We start from the raw sequence: 19,754 nt of genomic DNA on the forward strand, positions 1-19,754 counted from the left end.
CTGGACACTTTTTACCTAGTGACAAGTTCTTTTTAAGAGGACCAACCATCAGGATTTTCCTATATAAACTAAATCTAGTTCTACACTGGCGCTATCATGCTGATTCTATACATACCTTTAGTTGTGAGATCGGATGTATACTTTCTGAAATACAGGCAAGTAAAGTTTGTGAAATGCACTGTTATTTGATTTATAGCAGCTGCAGAATATCTAATAGGTGGGTCGGGTATTAATAGTTATTCCCGCCCCTGTCTGTGTGCCTGTCCTTCCTCCCCTGTGTCTTTTACTACAGGGGGAGGAGGGAAGGAGGAAGGACAGGGGGAGGAAGGACGGGCAGGCAGAGAGGGGCGGAAATAACTAGCAAACCCAACCCATCTATTAGAAATTCTGTAGCTGCTATCAATCAAGTAACAGTGTATTTCACAAACTTTACTTGCCTGTATTTCAGAAACTATACATCCGATCTCACAACTAAAGCTATGTATAGAATCAGCATGACAGCGCCAGTATAGTACTGGCTTTAGGTTATATAGGAACATCCAGGTGGTTTGTCTTCTTTAAGCAGAAATTTACTTTAAAATGTTTGGCTCAATGTGAAAAATCTACAAAAAGGTCCACCATATATAAATATGTCATGCCATAAAAATAAAATGTAAGTACTTGATTGAATGAGGTAGTTTTAATTTTTGTATAATATGTTTACTACTACTACTATGATAGGTCCTTGTGCCTAAACACCACTTACATACTTACCAACATTGGTGTTGGTATTTTAAGGTCATTAAATCCTGCCCCATTTACCTCCCTAATGTCATTTAAAAAAATATATACTTTTGCAAGGGGTTTGTGCAAACCCAGCCCCTTTTAGGCCCAAGACACCGCCATTTTGTCTTGGATTGTTTGCAAAAAATTAGGACAATCCCAACAAATTCTCGACAGTTGGCATGTTTGTACCCACTCATAGTGTTACTGTTCTTTTCTGAGCCCAATGAGCGACCCAGAAATAAAGTTGTAATTACGAATTCTATCTACATAAGACAAAAATTACACTTTTAATAACAAAGTTCTTACCTGGCTGAGATGTGTCTTCAACTCCTGTACGGTTCTGTATTCTGGAGTATCCAAGACCACGGAGTATTTATTCCACATCTTCTTGGCTGGTGTGGTGTACTGGTAATGGGACTGATGAAAAAGGCATATAAACCGGTATTTTAGACTTACAGTGATGGCAGTAAGTATTACAAGGAGACTATATTGAGTAAGAATTTCCACCTACCCATAGTTTGCGGAGGTCACGCGCTCTCACCATGTCCGGGGTGTCATACATGAAGCAGCCAAGGCCTTTCAGCCATTGTAAGTCTTCCTTGTACTTATTCTAAGGGACACAAGTAGACATAGGTTGGTGAGAATGGCTTGGATGATTTTCGGGATGACTAGGACCTCCCAGGAGAACATGACTTACATCACTGGTTATTTCTCCAACGTAGCGGCAGTGAATGGTCTGAGGGGTATATGGCATGGAGATCATATGGCCTTGGAGTTTGCTGTGGTAGTCGGCTTTGTACACCAGCTGCAATACAAAATAAGGACAAGAGAAGAGTTAAGGTTGGCTGAGCTTTCGGAGGCGATGACTGCAAATTTCAATCTTTATTAGCTTACATCACTAATAGCGTCCTGCGTGGCTTTAACTTGGCGGATTTCTGGGGTATCCGGAGTGGTGTGGATCTTATCCTTCTGCTTGTGATACAACTGTCTGTAGAGTCTCTGAAAGACAAGAAAGAGAATTTGAAAATGTGTTAGAAAATCATTCACGTTTCATTGGTTTAGTTTAAAACTATTTTTAAATACCCTAAAAGATCACCCCGTTATAGATCGTCATCTTAAATCTAGGGCTGAAAATGGCTAGGAACGATATGCCACTCTGGAGGACCCAAGATGACCATCCGTTATGGTGATAGTACATTAAGAATTGTGTAATAACCCCATTTCCCCTGCGAGAGTGCTGTAGGGAAACTTCATATTTATTGTGGGGTTTCCCTACATAATACACCTGGAAACTGTAATTAGTGGGCCAATTTTTCCAAGAAAAACTATAATTACATGTAATAATAGGGCACAAGTGATTACAATTGTAACACTAGTCAAAATGACTTACCTCGTTAATGATGTTGTTCACTTTCTTTAAGTTGACGGAGCTGACGCTGTCTGGAGGCAGAGTGTAAGCCTTGGCCTTCACGTGCTCATATATTTCTTTGTACTTCACCTGAGTTAATAGACAAGAAAAAAATTAAAAAGCTTAAAAACGGATTCATTTCTAATGTTCAGAGGACATGGTTTGTTTTATATTAGAGGGTGTCACCAGTAATATTGCCGGCTACAAAACACGAATAATACACAATATATGTGCAAGTGAGTGTGAGTGTGCAATGTACATGAGCGCAGCATCGGTCGGGCATTACTACTCACATCGCTGCCGATCAGCTGAGCTTTCTTGGCTTGTACGAGTGCTGGCGTGTCGTTGGGAAGACTGTAACCTTTAGGCAGGGATTTGATAGTAGCAGCACGATACAGACTCTGCAAGAATGGAAATAGAACATTATTTATTTTCTCCTTTATATATATATATATATATATATATATATATATATATTGTATCTATCTGTTTACTAGCTATCTATAATCTATTTGTTTATTTTCTATTTCATGCTTAGCTATTATCTATCTATCTTACATCTGTTTATTATTGTTCTTTCTTTCTATTTTATATCTGTTCTTTTTTTCTATTTTATATCTTTTCTTTCTTTTTATATCTGTTCCTTCCATTTTATATCTGTTCTTTCTTTCTATTTTATATCTGTTCTTTTTATTTATCTTTCCTTTCTTTCTTTTTATGTTAGTTCTTTCTATTTTATATGTGTTCTTTCCTTCCTTCTTTATTTCTATTTTATTTGTTTTCTCTCTTTCTTTCTATTTTATTTGTTCATTCTAATTTATATCTGTTCTATTTTATATATTTTCTTTCTTTCTTTTTATATCTGTTCTTTCTATATTATATCTTTTCTTTATTTTTATATCTGTTCTTTCTATTCCATATCTTTTCTTTCTTTCTTTTTATATCTGTTCTTTCTATTTTATATCAGTTCTTTCTTTCTATTTTATATCAGTTCTTTCTTTCTATTTTATATCTGTTCTTTCTATTACATATCTTTTCTTTCTTTCTTTTTATATGTTTTTCTATTTATATCTGTTCTTTCCTTCTTTCTTTCTAATTTATTTGTTCTTTCTTTCTATTTTATATCTATTCTTTCTATATTATATCTTTTCTTTCGTTCTTTTTATATCTGTTCTATTTTATATCTGTTTTTCTTTCTAATTTATATCTGTTCTTTCAATTTTATACCTGTTCTTTCTATTTTATATCTTTTCTTTCTTTCTATTTCATACCTGTCCTTTCTTTCTATTTTATATCTGTTCTTTCTATTGAATATCTGTTTTTCTTTCTATTTTATATTTTTTCTTTCTATTTTATATCTGTTCTTTCTTTTTTATATCTGTTCTTTCTTTTTTATATCTGTTCTTTCTATTTTATATCTGTTCTTTCTTTCTATTTCATACCTGTCATTTCTTTCTATTTTATATTTGTTCTTTATATTTTATATCTGTTCTTTCTTTCTATTTTATATCTCTTCTTTCTATTTTATATCTGTTCTTTCTTTCTATTTTATATCTGTTCTTTCTATTTTATATCTGTTCTTTCTATTTTATATCTGTTCTTTCTTCCTATTTTATATCTGTTCTTTCTATTTTATATCTGTTCTTTCTTTCTATTTTATATCTGTTCTTTTTTTCTTTCTATTTTATATTTGTTGTTTCTTACCTATCGAACTATCCTAACAAAATCTAAAATTTTACATCTTCCCCTATAAATGCATGCACTGTAATGCCAGTATACATATGTATATAATGTACGTACATCGCTGCGTATCTTGTTGGCGTTGCTGGCTCGGTCCAGCTCCATTGTATCGGAGCTTGATGTCATGGTTCCTTTAATGTTATGCTCATAATCAGAACGATAAACATTCTGTGGGAAAGAGAACATGTTACAATCACCGTATAATGCACTGGAAATATAAAGTACAACAGCTTCAAAACTTCTAAAGAAAAAAATAAGTTTTGTATGTGATCTGGTAATGGACTTATCTGCCTCACGAATATGGTTTTATAGTTTTTAAGGTTGAAGTTAACAATAAGTCCATCGAGTGTTCACCCTAATATAGGCAAACACAATTATTTGGGGTGAAATGATAAAGAACTATTACAGAGATTCAAGAGAAGCTATCATCAGAAAATCTCCTAAACATGTTTTAGTGGTACATGCTTTTTTTTTTTATTTGTTGGCAATATGTATTTTTTCAAATTATAATCTTTACTAAAAAAACAAACAAAAATTAGTAATCTTGCAATTTTTACGTTGCCACTGGGGCTATTTTAGACTTGTGTGTCTGTCAAAGGGTAAGGAGGTGTGTCTGTCAAAGAGTAAGGAGGTGTGTATGTCAAAGAGTAAGGAGGTGTGTCTGTCAAAGGGTAAGGAGGTGAGTCTGTCAAAGGGTAAGGAGGTGAGTCTGTCAAAGGGTAAGGAGGTGTGTCTGTCAAAGGATAAGGAGGTGTGTCTGTCAAAGGATAAGGAGGTGTGTCTGTCAAAGGATAAGGAGGTGTGTCTGTCAAAGGATAAGGAGGTGTGTCTGTCAAAGGATAAGAAGGTGTGTCTCTCAAAGGGTAAGAAGGTGTGTCTGTCAAAGGGTAAGGATGTGTGTCTGTCAAAGGATAAGGAGGTGTGTCTCTCAAAGGGTAAGAAGGTGTGTCTGTCAAAGGGTAAGGAGGTGCATCTGTCAAAGGATAAGGAGGTGTGTCTCTCAAAGGGTAAGAAGGTGCATCTGTCAAAGTGTAAGGATGTGTGTCTGTCAAAGGGTAAGGAGGTGCATCTGTCAAAGGGTAAGGAGGTGAGTCTGTCAAATGGTAAGGAGGTGTGTCTGTCAAAGGGTAAGGAGGTGTGTCTGTCAAAGGGTAAATTTGTAAATTTACATATAAATGGGTGTTCATATGTTAATCACCTCCAGTGCTGTGGTAGGGAGAGGAAGAACAACCCAGGGAAGACGGACTTTGGGAAGCCTACTTACATCACTGCTTTGCTTGCCACTGACGACAGCTTGAACATAAACCGGAGTCTCCATAACCGAGGAGTAATTCTTCTTCATCTCCTCGGCTTTAGCTTTGTACTTGAACTGGAAAAAAATATTTTTTATATATACAAACACAGTATATTTTATATATATCTAATATATACACACACACACATATATATACACATATATATATATATATATATATATATATATATATATATATATATATATATGCCACACAGGATACTGCTCATTGTAGCGCTTACGTCACTTTGGAGGTCATTTGCTTGCTTGGCACGTAGAATCTCAGGTGTATCCCAAACGAAGCAGCCTACTCCTTTCAACCAATGGAGGTCATCTTTATAGACAATCTAAAATGGAAGAAAGCCGAAGAAGGGTTTAGTATGCCATCAAATACTCCGACAAAGAGGAATCCATTGAGGAATAGCAGTTAAACGATACTTACATCACTCAGCTGGTCGTTGACCTTGCGGGCGTGGACGTAGAGCTGGAGGTCAGGCAGGCAGATCCATTCGTGGAGATACTTCCTGTAGTCGATCTCGCTCACTTTACTTTGTGTTTCTCGGGCAGAGACAATGTCCATCATGTCTGGAGCGATGTGAATCTTAGCTTTGTTCTTTTCATAGGTCTCTCGGTACAGACGCTACGAAGAGAACATCCGGATGAACAAGGTGTTGTGTCAAATATTGTTGACATTTTACAATTTTTAAAAATTGCATCAGAGTATCTCAACTAAAAGATGAGGCAAGTGTATTTAAAAATATGCCACCGTTTAGTGTATACAGCTCCTAAGCAGTCAAGAAGGAGTCTTGGTTATGTTTGCATATACATAGGTCTGTATACGAGCTGTAGACAAAAAAAACGTCCGTATACCTCTTAAACAAGTTTTTTTTAGCTTGATCCGTGGAATTGGAGAAATACATTAGATGACCGTTCGCTGATAATTCTCTCTGAACTTTTTGCTACACATATAGCTGACAAAGTGCATACACTTCAATATGTGTTGTGAATGTTAGTTATGTTTTGGCTGCTGGGAGACTTCCTCCCGTGGCCAGGAATGGTTTGGACTTGGACCAGGTGTGTTGTGCAATGGGCGTTTCCTTTGCTAACTCTCTGGTTATTTAAATCCTGTTCTGTTAGCAGCGATGCCGGATGTCAGTTGTTCTTTGTATCACCAGCCTGCTTCATTCTGCTCCACACCACATCTACCCCAGATAAGTGCTTGTTCTTTATTTATTGTTCGGTTCTTTTGCTCTTTTCTGGGTTTGTCACTTGCTGTGGTTGTTTTCAGTTTTGTTTGGAGTATAGCTCCTTTGGGTCCATGTGTTGTGGCTTCTGACATTCATGCGGACAGGTTGGTTCGCGCCTTCCATCATGCTCATCCCGAGCGACCCGGTGGCGTTGGTGAGGATTCGGTGACCCCTCCTCAAGGGGGGGGTACTGTTGTGAATGTTAGTTATGTTTTGGCTGCTGGGAGGCTCCCTCTGGTGGCCAGGAATGGTTTGGACTTGGACCAGGTGTGTTATGCAATGGGCGTTTCCTTTGCTAACTCTCTGCTTATTTAAATCCTGGTCTGTTAGCAGGCGATGCCGGATGTCAGTTGTTCTTTGTATCACCAGCCTGCTTCATTCTGCTCCACACCACATCTACCTCAGATACGTGCTTGCTCTTTATTTATTGTTCGGTTCTTTTGCTCTTTTCTGGGTTTGTCACTTGCTGTGGTTGTTTTCAGTTTATTTGCATGCAGGGATTTCTCCCCTCAGTTGCTTGGCTGGGGAACTCCCTGCAGTTCTGTTTGGAGTATAGCTCCTTTGGGTCCATGTGTCTGTGGCTTGTTGAATTTGTTGTGATTCTTGTTTTCTGTTCATTGGTATGACAAAAGCACCTGGTATAGGACAGAGTTCAGATCGTGCAATCTGAGGGCCTTTTTGTACCAGGAATTTGGATTTTTGCAGGGTTTTTCTCTGGCCACCATCAGTCCCCTTCCTGTCCTTTCCTATTTTAGTCAGTGGGGGCCTCACCTTTTGCTAATCCTGTCATCTATCTGTGTATTGTGTTTTTCCTATATCACCGCAGTCTTTGAATGTGGGGGGCTTGCTATTCTTGTCTATTTTCTGAGGCAGAGAGTTATTCATCTTTCCTTCCTTTAGGATAGTTAGTTCTCCGGCTGGGTTCGCGGTGCACAGGATGTTAGTTCACCCCTCGGCTACTTCTAGTTGTGATGGTTAGCAAGGGGATGGTGGCCAGATTAGTTGCCAATGCTATTGTCACCTTTTAGCAATGATTTGTGGTGGTCTTCCATGGTTCCGGATCATAACAAATATGGAAGTGGCGTTGTTTTTGTATACAACAGTTGCAGGCTTATACTGCGGGACTGTGTTGAGCAGATGATACTGCGTTCAATGTTGAGTTAGTTAAAGGAAATCTGTCACCAGGTTTGTGCTTCTCCATCTGAGCGCAGTATAATGTAGAGACAGAAACCCTGATTCCAGCGATGTGTCACTTACTGAGCTGTTTGCTGTCATTATGATAAAACCAATATTTTCTCTGCTGTGGATCTAGCAGTTATACAGAACTCATGAATATGCTAGACTACCAAGTAGTCCTCTAGTGATAATGTCCTGCTGATTAAACACTGATTTTATCAAAACTACACTAAGCAGCCCAGTAAGTGACACATCGCTGGAATCAGGGTCTCTGCCCATACATTATGCTGCTCTCAGATTAGGTGGCATAAAATCTGGAGACAGAATCCCTTTAATACTGTACTGTGTGATCTCTCTGGTTTGTGTAAGTGCCAATTCCATCTAGTAATCTGAAGGATTCTGCTGAAAGTTGAAATCTGCAATAAAATCAAAACTCTTTATGGCTGACCTTGTCAAATTGTTGGGTTTGGACAACTTTCATTGATTTGATGTGGTGCATAAATAACAGTATTGATCCTTGAAAATGTAATAAACCCACAACCATAACCCAAATTAAGGCATACTCACATCCAGAGGAAGCTTGCCCACTCGGAGGCATCTTGCGGTGCTGGGATCATCCTGAATACCTTTTGGTAGAGTGTAGAGAGCCTTAAACTTCTCATATTCTTCACGGTACTTCGTCTAGACGAGACAATGGTGGACATTGTATCACATATATGATCAGGAATATACACAATCATTGGCCTTGTTTTCAGATACGCATGCTTACTGTGCTGGCAATGTGCTTGTTCTGCTTAGCGAAGGCCAAGGCCACTGAGTCTGGAGGAAGCTGGTAGCTTGTGGCTTTGATGCTATCCCAGGATTTCTTGTACAAGTTCTGAGGATTAAAAGACATTTCATGGATTATCGTGAAGGATAAATTCCATATTTATCCGTCGTACATCACACATTCTATAGGAGAACATACGCTGCTGAAGAGATCCTTTAGACTCTGGGTACGATCGTAATCTACGGTTTCCAAGACTGTTGTGTACTTATCCTTGTTCTTGTTGAAATCCTCTTTGTACTTGAGCTGAATGGAAGAGACAAGACGATCACGAGATAAGAAGATCATTGAGACAAACAATAAATACTAATTACCGCTAATCGGATACTCACATCGCTTGCATTGATGGCGCTTTGGACAGCCGTGACGTACACTGGGGTATCAGTGACAACACTGTAGTTCTTAAAGTTTTCTTTGCCGGCACTGGTGTACTTGGCCTAGAAAAAAAATTAAAAAAATCCAAAGACCATAGTATAAATAAAAGAAAATTCATTTAAAGGGGTGCTCTCAGTTCAGACATGTCTAAGACATCTCAGCATTTTTGGTACCCCAACTCCCACTTGTGTCATGCATTGGACTCCTGCCACGGCATCTTTTGTGCTGTGACGTACAGTTATGCTCTCCTGTGGAGCAGGTGTTTGCCGGTTTCTCCGTGCAGAGCATTTTGCCTTGATGCTCTGCTGTCTTGCACTCTTGTGGATGAGTTGCTTCTCCGCACTGGGTCCTATGCTGGTGTTGGGTGGGGCTTGCTCACATGCTACGCATTTCGGGTGATTGCTTTGCTTTATTAGGGAGTGTGCTCGGCCGGAACGACGGCAGTCGTATTTCCTGTTCTGCACTAAGTGCTTGGCTCCTGTTGTGTCTTGTTATCTGACCTCGGCTACTTGAACCTGGACTGTTATTGACTCTGATCTGCCTACCCCCATGGACCTTGTCGTTACCTTCTGGCTTCTGACCTCGGACCTCCTCCTGACCACGTCCCCACCTGCTCCTTGAATTCTATACGTACTCTCCTGGTATCCTGACTCTCGGCTTGCATCTTGACCTCGTTTCTACCTGTTCCCTGTGTTCTGTCGAGTCCTCTTGGTTACTAATCCCGGCTTGTCTGACTTTCCCTCTGCTCTCTCAGTACACTAGTACTTCCAGCGCCATCTAGTTACTAACTTCATACTACGCCACACAGTGTCTATTTTCCTACCTTCCCATCCAGCGCCACCTAGTGACTAGTATCACACTACTCCATAGTGCCAAGCATTACAACTCCAAATTATCTGATATTAATGACCTATCCTACGAATAGATGATCAATAATTAAGTCTAAGACAACTCCAATTATATAAAAAATACAACCCTAAGGTACGACTTACTTGACTCTGAAGATTATAGGAATTCTTAGCAAGTAAGATCTCTGGAGTGTCCCACACGTAACAACCAATACCCTTGAGCCATGTTAGGTCTTCCTTGTAGAGAACCTACAAAGAAAATAATAAAAAATAAGCAATTAATAAAAATATATACCGTATATTTATTTTGAAATGTTAACAGAAATATAGGAATGTTAAGTATTTTGTTACATACATCGCTTAAGATTTCATTGGCCTTCTTGGCGTGAATGACCTTCTGCTCGTCAGGTAGACATGTCCATTCATGGAGATAGCGGCGATATTCAATGTCACTAAGGATCTGCTGGCATTTCTTGGCCAGGACGTTGTTAAGCATGTCACTTGGAATATTGATCTTGGTCTTGTTGTCTTCGTAATTCTTCTTGTAGGCCAGCTAGTAATAAAAAAAGTAAAGATAAAAGGATAAAACCTCCAAAATAACTAAGATTGGGGAACATTTATAGACAATTAATTGATATTTGGTCATTGATGCCTATAGGCCATATGAGGATTTGTTTTCTACGGGATGAAGTCTCCTTTCGAATGATACTATTTATTTTACCATATGCCATATTGAAAGATTGGAAAAACTTTCCAAGGCAGGTGAAATGGTAACTTATTTCTTCTAAACATTGGTACATAATGTAGAGCAACAGGGGAGACAAATAGCGGAAAAATAGAGTCTTATCTCTGATGGAAAAGGTGTACTAATCAAGAAACGTGCTCACCTGAAAAAGTTGTGAAAGTTATAACTATTGAAGAAACATGAAATGGAGACAACACTGGAGAGAATGGGTTAATCCACACTGGCATAGGGAATGGAGACCACAAAAAAAACAGATCATGGATAGGGATTTATTGTCAATGCGTTTCGGAGTAAAAACAACTTCTTCTTCAGGACAATCATAGTCATCACGTTTCGGGAAAAAACAACTTCTTCAGGATAAAAATTGTGATTTTCCTGAAGATGTTTTTACTCCGAAACTTGTTGACAATGATTGTCGTGAAGAAGGAGTTGTTTTAACTCCGAAACACATTGACAATGAGTGTCCTGAAGACAGAATTGTTTTTATTCTGAAACGCATTGATAATGATTTTCCTGAAGGAATTGTTTTTACTCCGAAACGCGTTGACAATGATCATCCTGAAGTTGTTCTTACTCCGAAACGCTTTGAGAATGATCGTCCTGAAGGAGTTGTTTTTACTCTGAAACGCGTTGACAATGATTGTCCTGAAGAAGGAGTTGTTTTTACTCTGAAACGAATTGACAATGATCATCCTGAAGAAGGAGTTGTTTTTACTCCAAAACACATTGACAATAATTGTCCTTATGGAGTTTTTACTCCGAAACTTGTTGTCAATGATTGTAATGAAGAAGGAGTTGTTTTTACTCTGAAACGCGTTGACAATGAACATCCTGAAGTAGTTGTTTTTACTCTGAAACGAGTTGACAATAATTGTCCTTAAGGAGTTTTTACTCTGAAACGCGTTGACAATAATTGTCCTTAAGGAGTTTTTACTCCAAAACGCATTGACAATGATTGTCCTTAAGGAGTTTTTACTCCAAAATGCGTTGACAATGATTGTCCTGAAGAAGGAGATGTTATTACTCCAAAACGTGTTGACAATAATTGTCCTGAAGAAGGAGGAGTTTTTACTCCGAAACGCGTTGAAAATGATCATCTTGAAGGAGTTGTTTTTACTCCGAAACGCGTTGACAATGGCCATCCTAAAGGAGTTGCTTTTACTCCGAAATGGCTTGACCCTAAATCTCTATCCAGGATAAGGTTTTCTTGGTCTCCATTGCTACAGCAGCGTGGATTAACCTCTTCTCTCTAGTGTTCAACACATTGGTACATGGCACAAACTGTTATCTTGACTGAATGTCATCAATGGAAATGTATTGATGTGCAAAATATGTGGGATTCGATGAAGGTTCAAAATTGTCAAAAAGTAAAAAAAAAAAATCTTACCACGCTCTTCATCTTTTGGAAAGCCAAAGAATGCACAACACTAGGGAAATCTCCAACTTGGGAACCAGCAAGATAGTGACCTTTTTCCTTTTCATAATGCTCTTTGTATTTTACCTGTGAACCAAGGTTGATACATGTATTTTACAATCTGATATGATAGTAAGATGTGAGATATATATGTAATGTGAAACTTACGTCACTAGAAACAAGCTTAGCGTGTTTGGCACCGACGATGGGTATGTAATGGGCATCCAATTGGTAGCCTAGCGCTTTAGTGCTATCCCAGGAATCTTTGTACAGTTTCTAAAAAGCAAGAAAAAATAAACAGATATAAAGTTTATCAATAACATTATTTATTGACAAAGGTTAATAATTTTTTACTAAAGAGAGAAAAAATGGAGACGCTTTATACAAAAAAAAATTATCCCTAGAAGATACTAATAAAGCAGAAACCTGATAAGAAATGGTTAAAAACTAGATGACAAAAAAAAAATGTCGCCGTTCACAATATACTAGTTTATTTTGTGAAGGAACTTGTATATAAAAACAAAATAAAGAATTTCCCAAAAAAAAAAATGTAAACAATTTCCTAAAGAAATTTGGAATATCACATCATGTGAGAGAATATGATTGGGCGGATAATGGTACGTAATATATAACAAAATACTAAAAAGTGTAGAAATGGGAAAACATTCAGATTAGTCAAAGGTGACATATTGAGATGGGAAAAAAGAAGAAAAGTAGGTTTGTTCATTTGTAATTTGGAAGGACTGTCACTTGCTGACTGTGGCAAGTGACATTGTAGTGTCTGACACTCCGTCCAATGGTTTCTCTGGTGTTACTGATCAACTCAGGCAGACCCGGTCGTCGACAGGCTAGCAAGAGTTAACCTCCGCTAGTCTGCTTGTTAGGTTTCTTTGATCACATGTTGTAAGAAAGCCAATCACATCTGCTCCTCTCATTTTTAGGCTGGAGAAAGTTAGTTTGTGCTTGGTGTTGTTATGAAGTTACACTTAAGGCCACTTTACACGCTGCGATATCGGTACCGATATCGCCAGCGTGGGTACCCGCCCCCATCGGTTGTGCGACACGGGCAAATTGCTGCCCGTGGTGCACAACATCGCCCGGACCCGTCACACTACTTACCTGCTCTGCGACGTCGCTGTGATCGGCAAACCACCTCCTTGCTAAGGGGGCAGTCCATGCGGCGTCACAGCGACGTCACTAAGCGGCCGCCCAATCAAAGCGGAGGGGCGGAGATCAGCGGGATGTAACATCCCGCCCACCTTCTTCCTTCCTCATTGCGGGCGGCGGCAGGTAAGGTGAGGTTCCTCGTTCCTGCGGCGTCACACGGAGCGATGTGTGCTGCCGCAGGAGCGACGAACTACATCGTACACGCTGCAGCAGCGATATTTGAGAAGGGACCCCCATGTCACCAATGAGCGATTTTGAATGTTTTTGCGACGATGCAAAATCGCTCACAGGTGTCACACACAACGACATCGCTAATGCAGCCGGATGTGCGTCACAAATTCCGTGACCCCAACGACATCGCATTAGCGATGTCGTAGCATGTAAAGCGGCCTTTAGTCTTGATTTGCTGTCTGCTCATTCATAGACAGGCTAGCAAGAGTCAACCTCTGCTAGCCTGCTTATTATGTTATAAGGAAGCCAATCACTTCTGCAACTCATTTTTAGGCTGGAGGAAACCTTCTACCTGTGCCAACTATAGTTTATGCTGTGTTGGTCTGTGAGTTGCGGTGTGCCAGACTTGCTGGAGAAAAAGTTAGTTTGTGCTTGGTGTTGTTATGAAGTTACACTTAGTCTTGATTTGCTGTCTGCTTATTCATAGACAGGCTAGCAAGACTCAACCTCTGCTAGCCTACTTATTAGGGTTATGTTATAAGTAAGCCAATCACTTCTGCAACTCTCATTTTTAGGCTGGAGGAAACCTTCTACCTATGCCAACTATAGTTTATGCTGTGCTGGTCTGTGATTTGGGGTGTGCCAGACTTGCTGGAGAAAGAGTTAGTTTGTGCTTGGTGTTGTTATGGAATTATTCTTCATCTTGACCTGCTGTCTGCTCATTCATAGACAGGCTAGCAAGAGTCAACCTCTGCTAGCCTGCTTGTTAGGCTTATGGTGCAAGGAAGCCAATCACATCTGCTCCTCTCATTTTTAGGCTGGAGGAAATCGTCCACCTATGCCAACTATAGTTTATGCTGTGTTGGTGTGTGACTTGTGGTGTCCCAGACTTGCTGGAGAAAGAGTTTGTTTGTGCTTGGTGTTGTTATAGAGTTACCCTTCGTCTTGACCTATTGTCTGCTCATTCATAGACAGTCTGGCAAGAGTCAACCTCTGCTAGCCTGCTTGATAGGCTTATGTTGTAAGGAAGCCAATCACTTCTGCAACTCTCATTTTTAGGCTGTAGGAAATCTTCTTCCTATGCCAACTATAGTTTATGCTGTGCTGGTCTATGTGTTGTGGTGTCCCAGACTTGCTGGATAAAGAGTTGCTTTGTGCTTGGTGCTTTTGTGGGGTTACTCGTCATCTTGTTGTTTCCACCCTGCTCTTGTTTTCTTCCTAATCTCTTGTTGTCTTATACCTCTGTGTGCATGCTTTATGAGAGTTTTGGTTTTCCCTGTTTATCTATTTCTGTGAATTAAATCACACTCCTGTCCCTGCCGCCCCAGGGGGAGGGGGTTGGGGTATAAGATTAAGGCTGGCCAGGTGCAGGGCCAGGAACGAGACTCAGACATCCCCACCATTAGGGGTATCTCTAAGAATAGGGATAGCACAGGGCCCCCGCAAGTCTGAGGGTCAGATTAAATCACACTCCTGTCCCTGCCCCCCAGGGGGAGGGTATAAGAATAGGGCTGGTCAGGAGCAGGGCCGGGAAGGAGACTCAGACACCCCCACCATTAGGGGTATCTCTAAGAATAGGGTTAGCACAAGGCCCCCGCAAGTCTGAGGGTCAGATTAGGGGCCTCTGGTTTCCCGCTATCCCCATAGTTCTTTGTGACAAGATCATTATTATTTTCCAATATTTATACATAACAGCATAGATCTATCCGTCTTTAGAGGACTTACATCGCTGGTCAGTTTGGACATCTCTCTAGAGTGCGAGAGTTGAGGAGTGTCTGGGGAGCCGATGTAATGGCCTTTCTCCAAGTTGAAGGTTTCTTTGTATTTCAGCTACAGAAACAAAGAGATTGGAATAATAAATTTGTGAGATAGATGCACAGATATTAGATATGAAATTCATTCATATTGGATATCCAAATCATGAAAATAGTAAATAAAACAATACAAAAAACCCAACTCACATCACTTTGGTTGATGGCGTTCATTTTGGCCAGCACAACATATGGTGGGTCCACAACATGGGTGAATTTTGCAAAGTTGTTTTGGGCGTCAATCTTATAATGTCTCTATAGTGAGAAGAAAAAAAGCAAAATACAAAAAAAGAATAATCAGAAGACAATGATAACCCATCAATGTTCACTAATTTTATTAGTAATTACCATCAGAAAGTATTAATTACATTGTATGTTATGGGGTTTAAATCAGTATTAAATATGATGGGATAACTAAAAATTTTGGCCCCAATATTCGATCATGAGGTCCACTTTTAAGGGAACATGTCATCAAAAATACATAAAAAACTGATAAAACAAAACAATTTTTTAATACAATTTTAGGTGGTCATCTCAAAGAGGTTTCTCCATCTATAAAACCAAAGATGAAGCGTTCATACGCACCTCATTGACAAGTTCTTGAGCTTTCCTCACTTTCTGGTGCTCTACGGAGTCTAATGGAACCCATCCGCAACCACGAATCCATTCCAGGTCAGATTTGTAGACACTCTGGAGTAACAAACAGTATGATGAGTAATTATTAAGGTATAAAAGGCAAAATAAAATGTTGAAGAAAACCTCCATAACTCACATCACTCTGCAGGTCATAAGCCTTCCTGGCTTGTATGCAATCGTTCTGGTCAGGGTGGCATGTCCATTGGTGAAGGTAATGACGGTAGTCAATACCACTGGCTAAGCTCTGCCCTTGCTTCGCTGTTTCCAGTGTTACCATGTCTTTAGGAATATGGATTTTCGACTTGGTCTTCTCGTAAAGCTTTTTGTATTCTCTATCATTCTGGATCAGGTTGGCATGTTTGAACCATTTAAGTTTGGGATCGGCTTCAAAATTTGGAACGCCAACGTAGTGACCTCTCTGTTTGATGTGCTCAGCTTTGTACTTAACCTAAAAACAAATACAGAGGATATAAAATAATAGGTTAAGTATTTGTATGAGCATACATTTAAGCAATATCTTCCTTGCCTATTCTCCAACTAGGGCTGGTAGAGGAGGTGAGGGTGCATGGACCCTCTGGTCAACAAACCCTTCTTTTTTCAAAAGCTCAAAGGAACAACAACAACTTTATCTTACTGTAGGAGTATGATGGAGAATATAAACCAAGAAAAGGCCTATTTTTATTATTCCTAAGAAGACCTGTTATGCAGGACAGCACACAAGGCAGAACCACCACTATGAACCCCCTCCTATAGGCCTAGGCTTGACTGCCAAACCTTTACTTAATTGGGAGAAAAGTTGATCTATTGGGTACAATAGAGTTTTTGTCAGGGGTGTAACTACATGACCACGTAGGCTAGTGATGCTCAAATGGTTCTGTTTTTTCCCCATATGGGTTGGCCAATACTAATGAAGACCCATGATAATTGGGGGCCTGTTGGAGACTTTGCATTGGGGCCACCATACTTTAGATTACACCCCTTGGTTTTTGGTTGCTTTGCCTGTCAGTCACTTTTAGGCTATATAATTTTAGCTTGTAGCTTACAAGGGGCTCTTTTTGAGATATATCTGTGGCTGGATGAGCTTTTGTGGAAAGGGGAAAAGGTATGTAGAACAATGGCTATTTTTGAAAATTTCAATAATAATATAACGATAATAGCGATATCGCTGCCGATCGCAGCCGCCCCCGTCGCTTGTGCGTCACGGGCAAATCGCTGCCCGTGGCGCACAATATCGTTAGTCCCCGTCACACATACTTACCTGCTTAGCGACGTCGCTGTGGACGGCAAACTGCCTCTTTTCTAAGGGGGCGGTTCGTGCAGCGTCACAGCGACGTCACACGGCAGGCGTCCAATTGAAGCGGAGGGGCGGAGAGCAGCCGCAGGAAAGTCGCATCCACCTCGTTACCGGAGGACGCAGGTACGGTGTTGTTCGTCATTCCTGGGGTGTCACACGTAGCGATGTGTGCTGCCTCAGGAACACCGACCAACCTGCGTCCTGCAACAGCAACGATATTTGGGATTAGAACAGCGTGTCAACGATCAACGTTTAGGTGAGTAATTTTGATCGTTAGCAATCGTTCGTATGTTTCACACGCAACGACTTCGCTAATGAGGCCAGATGTGCGTCACGAATTCCGTGACCCTAACAACATCTCGTTAGCGATATCGTTGCATGTAAAGCCCCCTTTACATGCACACATGGTCCCATCTCCTATGTGTGATTGCAATAGGGATTATATGGGGACTTGGGCAACAGAGTGGAGGCTAGCCATTGTGGAACACTTAAATGCATAAATTAAAAAACATGTAATAATTCTGCAATTTTGCTCAAAAATTGTTTGATAATGTGATCTCTGAGTGGATCCCCATAATGCAATGTACATAATAGATGGATGATAATTATCTCTGAGTCCTTTATTCAATAATGTGTGCTTGATGAACAGTATCACATTATTATTTCACAAATTTGAGACACCGGAAGGGATTACCTCGCTCTGAGCAATGCTGCTCTTTTTGGCATGTGTTATCTGTACAGCATCATGGGGCAATAGGTAGCCAGTTGCTTTAACTTTGTCCCATCCTTCTGTGTACAATTTCTAGAATGGAAGAAAAGAAATAAAGAACAACTTAGTTGTGATAAGATAGATAGATAGATAGATAGATAGATAGATAGATAGATAGATAGATAGAGGGATAGATAAAGTACGTACGTTATTGACATTCTTGGCTGCCTCTTTGGCAGTTATCAGCAGGGGAGTATCGGTCAGGGCTGTGTATTTTGTCTTAATGTTGTTCCAAGCTTCGTGATACTTAATCTGAAAAGAAATCCACATATGATAAGTAAAACGGCATAACTGACAAACTAATACAAAGTAAAGTTATAGTCTTGTAATAAAATTATTATACTGTCTCAGTTATGGCACAAAGAGAGAAGTATAGTGACCAGAAACTGATCAGAGATGGGACCAGATTATCTTGGGAAGTCTGGTGACATCAAGGAAGTGGATGGGAAATTAGGTAGGGCTGGTGATACCAAAGTGTCGAGACTACCAGGATAACAAGAGTACAGGATTATTTGAGCAGCGCTGGCAGGGCCGGCTCCAGGTTTCTGTGGGCCCTGGGCGAAAGAGTCTCAGTGGGCCCCATCCACACATAGACATGCACAGATACATACACATACAGGCACACGTACACATACTTATTTAAAGAAAAATTCACAAAAGCACATAAATAGACATAAATCTAGACACAGTCAAATACACTGACATACATAGATACACATCATACATACACACACACATTATTTTTATATATTTATCCTGTATATATATTTCTAATATTGGGAAGCCGGCAACAGCCTCATTCACTTCCCGGCTTGTCTAACAGACATGGCCGCACATAGGGCACACTAACACTGCTGTATATACATCACAAGAGAGGCTGGGGACAAACACAATACTGGGGGGAATACATATTACTGAGGAAAGGGGTATACAGCTCTAGAGGAGGGCAGTGACTGAGGTGGGGGGGGGCAGCTGTGAGGTGGGGGGTTGACATGCAGCTCTGGGTGTATACAGCTCTGGGGTGGGGGGGACATACAGCACCTGGGTGGAGGGGACATACAACTCTGGGGGTATAGTAGTATGCAGCCCCATATTGTGTTATGAAGCCCCCATTGTCCTCCATATAGTATTATGTATCCCCCATATGCACTATGCAGCCCCCATATAGCACAATGCAGACCCAGATAGCATTAGGCACCTTCATGTAGTATGCAGCCCCATATTGTGTTATGAAGCCCCCATTGTCCTCCATATAGTATTATGTATCCCCCATATGCACTATGCAGCACACATATAGCACAATGCAGACCCAGATAGCATTAGGCACCTTCATGTAGTATGCAGCCCCATATTGTGTTATGAAGCCCCCATTGTCCTCCATATAGTATTATGTATCCCCCATATGCACTATGCAGCACACATATAGCACAATGCAGACCCAGATAGCAATAGGCACCCTCATGTAGTACACAGCCCCTAAATACCACAGTGCAGAGCCAGATAGCATTAGGTATCCTCATGTAGTACACAGCACCTATATAACACAGTGCAGAGCCAGATAGCATTAGGTATCCTCATGTAGTACACAGCACCTATATAACACCGTGCAGAGCCAGATAGCATTAGGTATCCTCATGTAGTACACAGACCTATATAGTACAGTGCAGACCCAGACAGCACAGTGGAGAGCCAGATAGCATTAGGCACCCTCATGTAGCATACAGCTTGTATATAGCATAGCCTGTATATAGCACAGTGCAGAGCCAGATAACAGTAGGCACCCTCATGTAGAATACAGTGATTAATACTCAGTGGCGTAACTAGAGTTTGATGGGCCCTGGTGCAAAATTTGGACCGGGGCCCCCCTCCACGTACACCGACACTTAGGGTGCGGGATAATGACACTGACACTCGGGGTACAGGATAATGATGCTGACACTTGGCTCTTACCCTCAGCACCCAGGTTTCCCATGATCTGAAATCCCTCTATCAGTACCCAGCTTTCCCATGTTCTGATATCCATCTTTCCCTCAGCACCCAGCTTTCCCATAACAGAGTAAAGCTGGGT

At 40.4% G+C, this 19,754-nt stretch overlaps 1 protein-coding gene across 16 annotated transcripts in view; it reads right to left on the bottom strand.

Annotated features, from left to right (window-relative positions):
* Positions 1 to 19,754, bottom strand: part of NEB (nebulin) — a 265,748-nt gene that overhangs the window by 89,755 nt on the left and 156,239 nt on the right. For all 16 annotated transcript variants that reach the window (XM_075317192.1, XM_075317196.1, XM_075317191.1 and 13 more), the window contains 24 exons: positions 17,834 to 17,938; positions 17,612 to 17,719; positions 15,760 to 16,071; positions 15,573 to 15,677; positions 15,138 to 15,242; positions 14,902 to 15,006; positions 12,007 to 12,114; positions 11,812 to 11,925; positions 10,035 to 10,232; positions 9,824 to 9,928; positions 8,789 to 8,893; positions 8,598 to 8,702; positions 8,400 to 8,507; positions 8,198 to 8,311; positions 5,650 to 5,847; positions 5,450 to 5,554; positions 5,178 to 5,282; positions 3,974 to 4,081; positions 2,467 to 2,574; positions 2,156 to 2,263; positions 1,660 to 1,764; positions 1,463 to 1,570; positions 1,277 to 1,375; positions 1,072 to 1,182 (listed from right to left, as the gene is read on the bottom strand). In XM_075317192.1, coding sequence (XP_075173307.1) covers positions 1,072 to 1,182; positions 1,277 to 1,375; positions 1,463 to 1,570; positions 1,660 to 1,764; positions 2,156 to 2,263; positions 2,467 to 2,574; positions 3,974 to 4,081; positions 5,178 to 5,282; positions 5,450 to 5,554; positions 5,650 to 5,847; positions 8,198 to 8,311; positions 8,400 to 8,507; positions 8,598 to 8,702; positions 8,789 to 8,893; positions 9,824 to 9,928; positions 10,035 to 10,232; positions 11,812 to 11,925; positions 12,007 to 12,114; positions 14,902 to 15,006; positions 15,138 to 15,242; positions 15,573 to 15,677; positions 15,760 to 16,071; positions 17,612 to 17,719; positions 17,834 to 17,938 — 2,952 coding nt within the window. The remainder of the gene's footprint in view (positions 1 to 1,071; positions 1,183 to 1,276; positions 1,376 to 1,462; positions 1,571 to 1,659; positions 1,765 to 2,155; positions 2,264 to 2,466; positions 2,575 to 3,973; positions 4,082 to 5,177; positions 5,283 to 5,449; positions 5,555 to 5,649; positions 5,848 to 8,197; positions 8,312 to 8,399; positions 8,508 to 8,597; positions 8,703 to 8,788; positions 8,894 to 9,823; positions 9,929 to 10,034; positions 10,233 to 11,811; positions 11,926 to 12,006; positions 12,115 to 14,901; positions 15,007 to 15,137; positions 15,243 to 15,572; positions 15,678 to 15,759; positions 16,072 to 17,611; positions 17,720 to 17,833; positions 17,939 to 19,754) is intronic.

The sequence above is a fragment of the Anomaloglossus baeobatrachus genome, chromosome 7 (assembly GCF_048569485.1).
Source record: "Anomaloglossus baeobatrachus isolate aAnoBae1 chromosome 7, aAnoBae1.hap1, whole genome shotgun sequence".
In the NCBI taxonomy this organism is placed as follows: Eukaryota; Metazoa; Chordata; class Amphibia; order Anura; family Aromobatidae; genus Anomaloglossus; species Anomaloglossus baeobatrachus.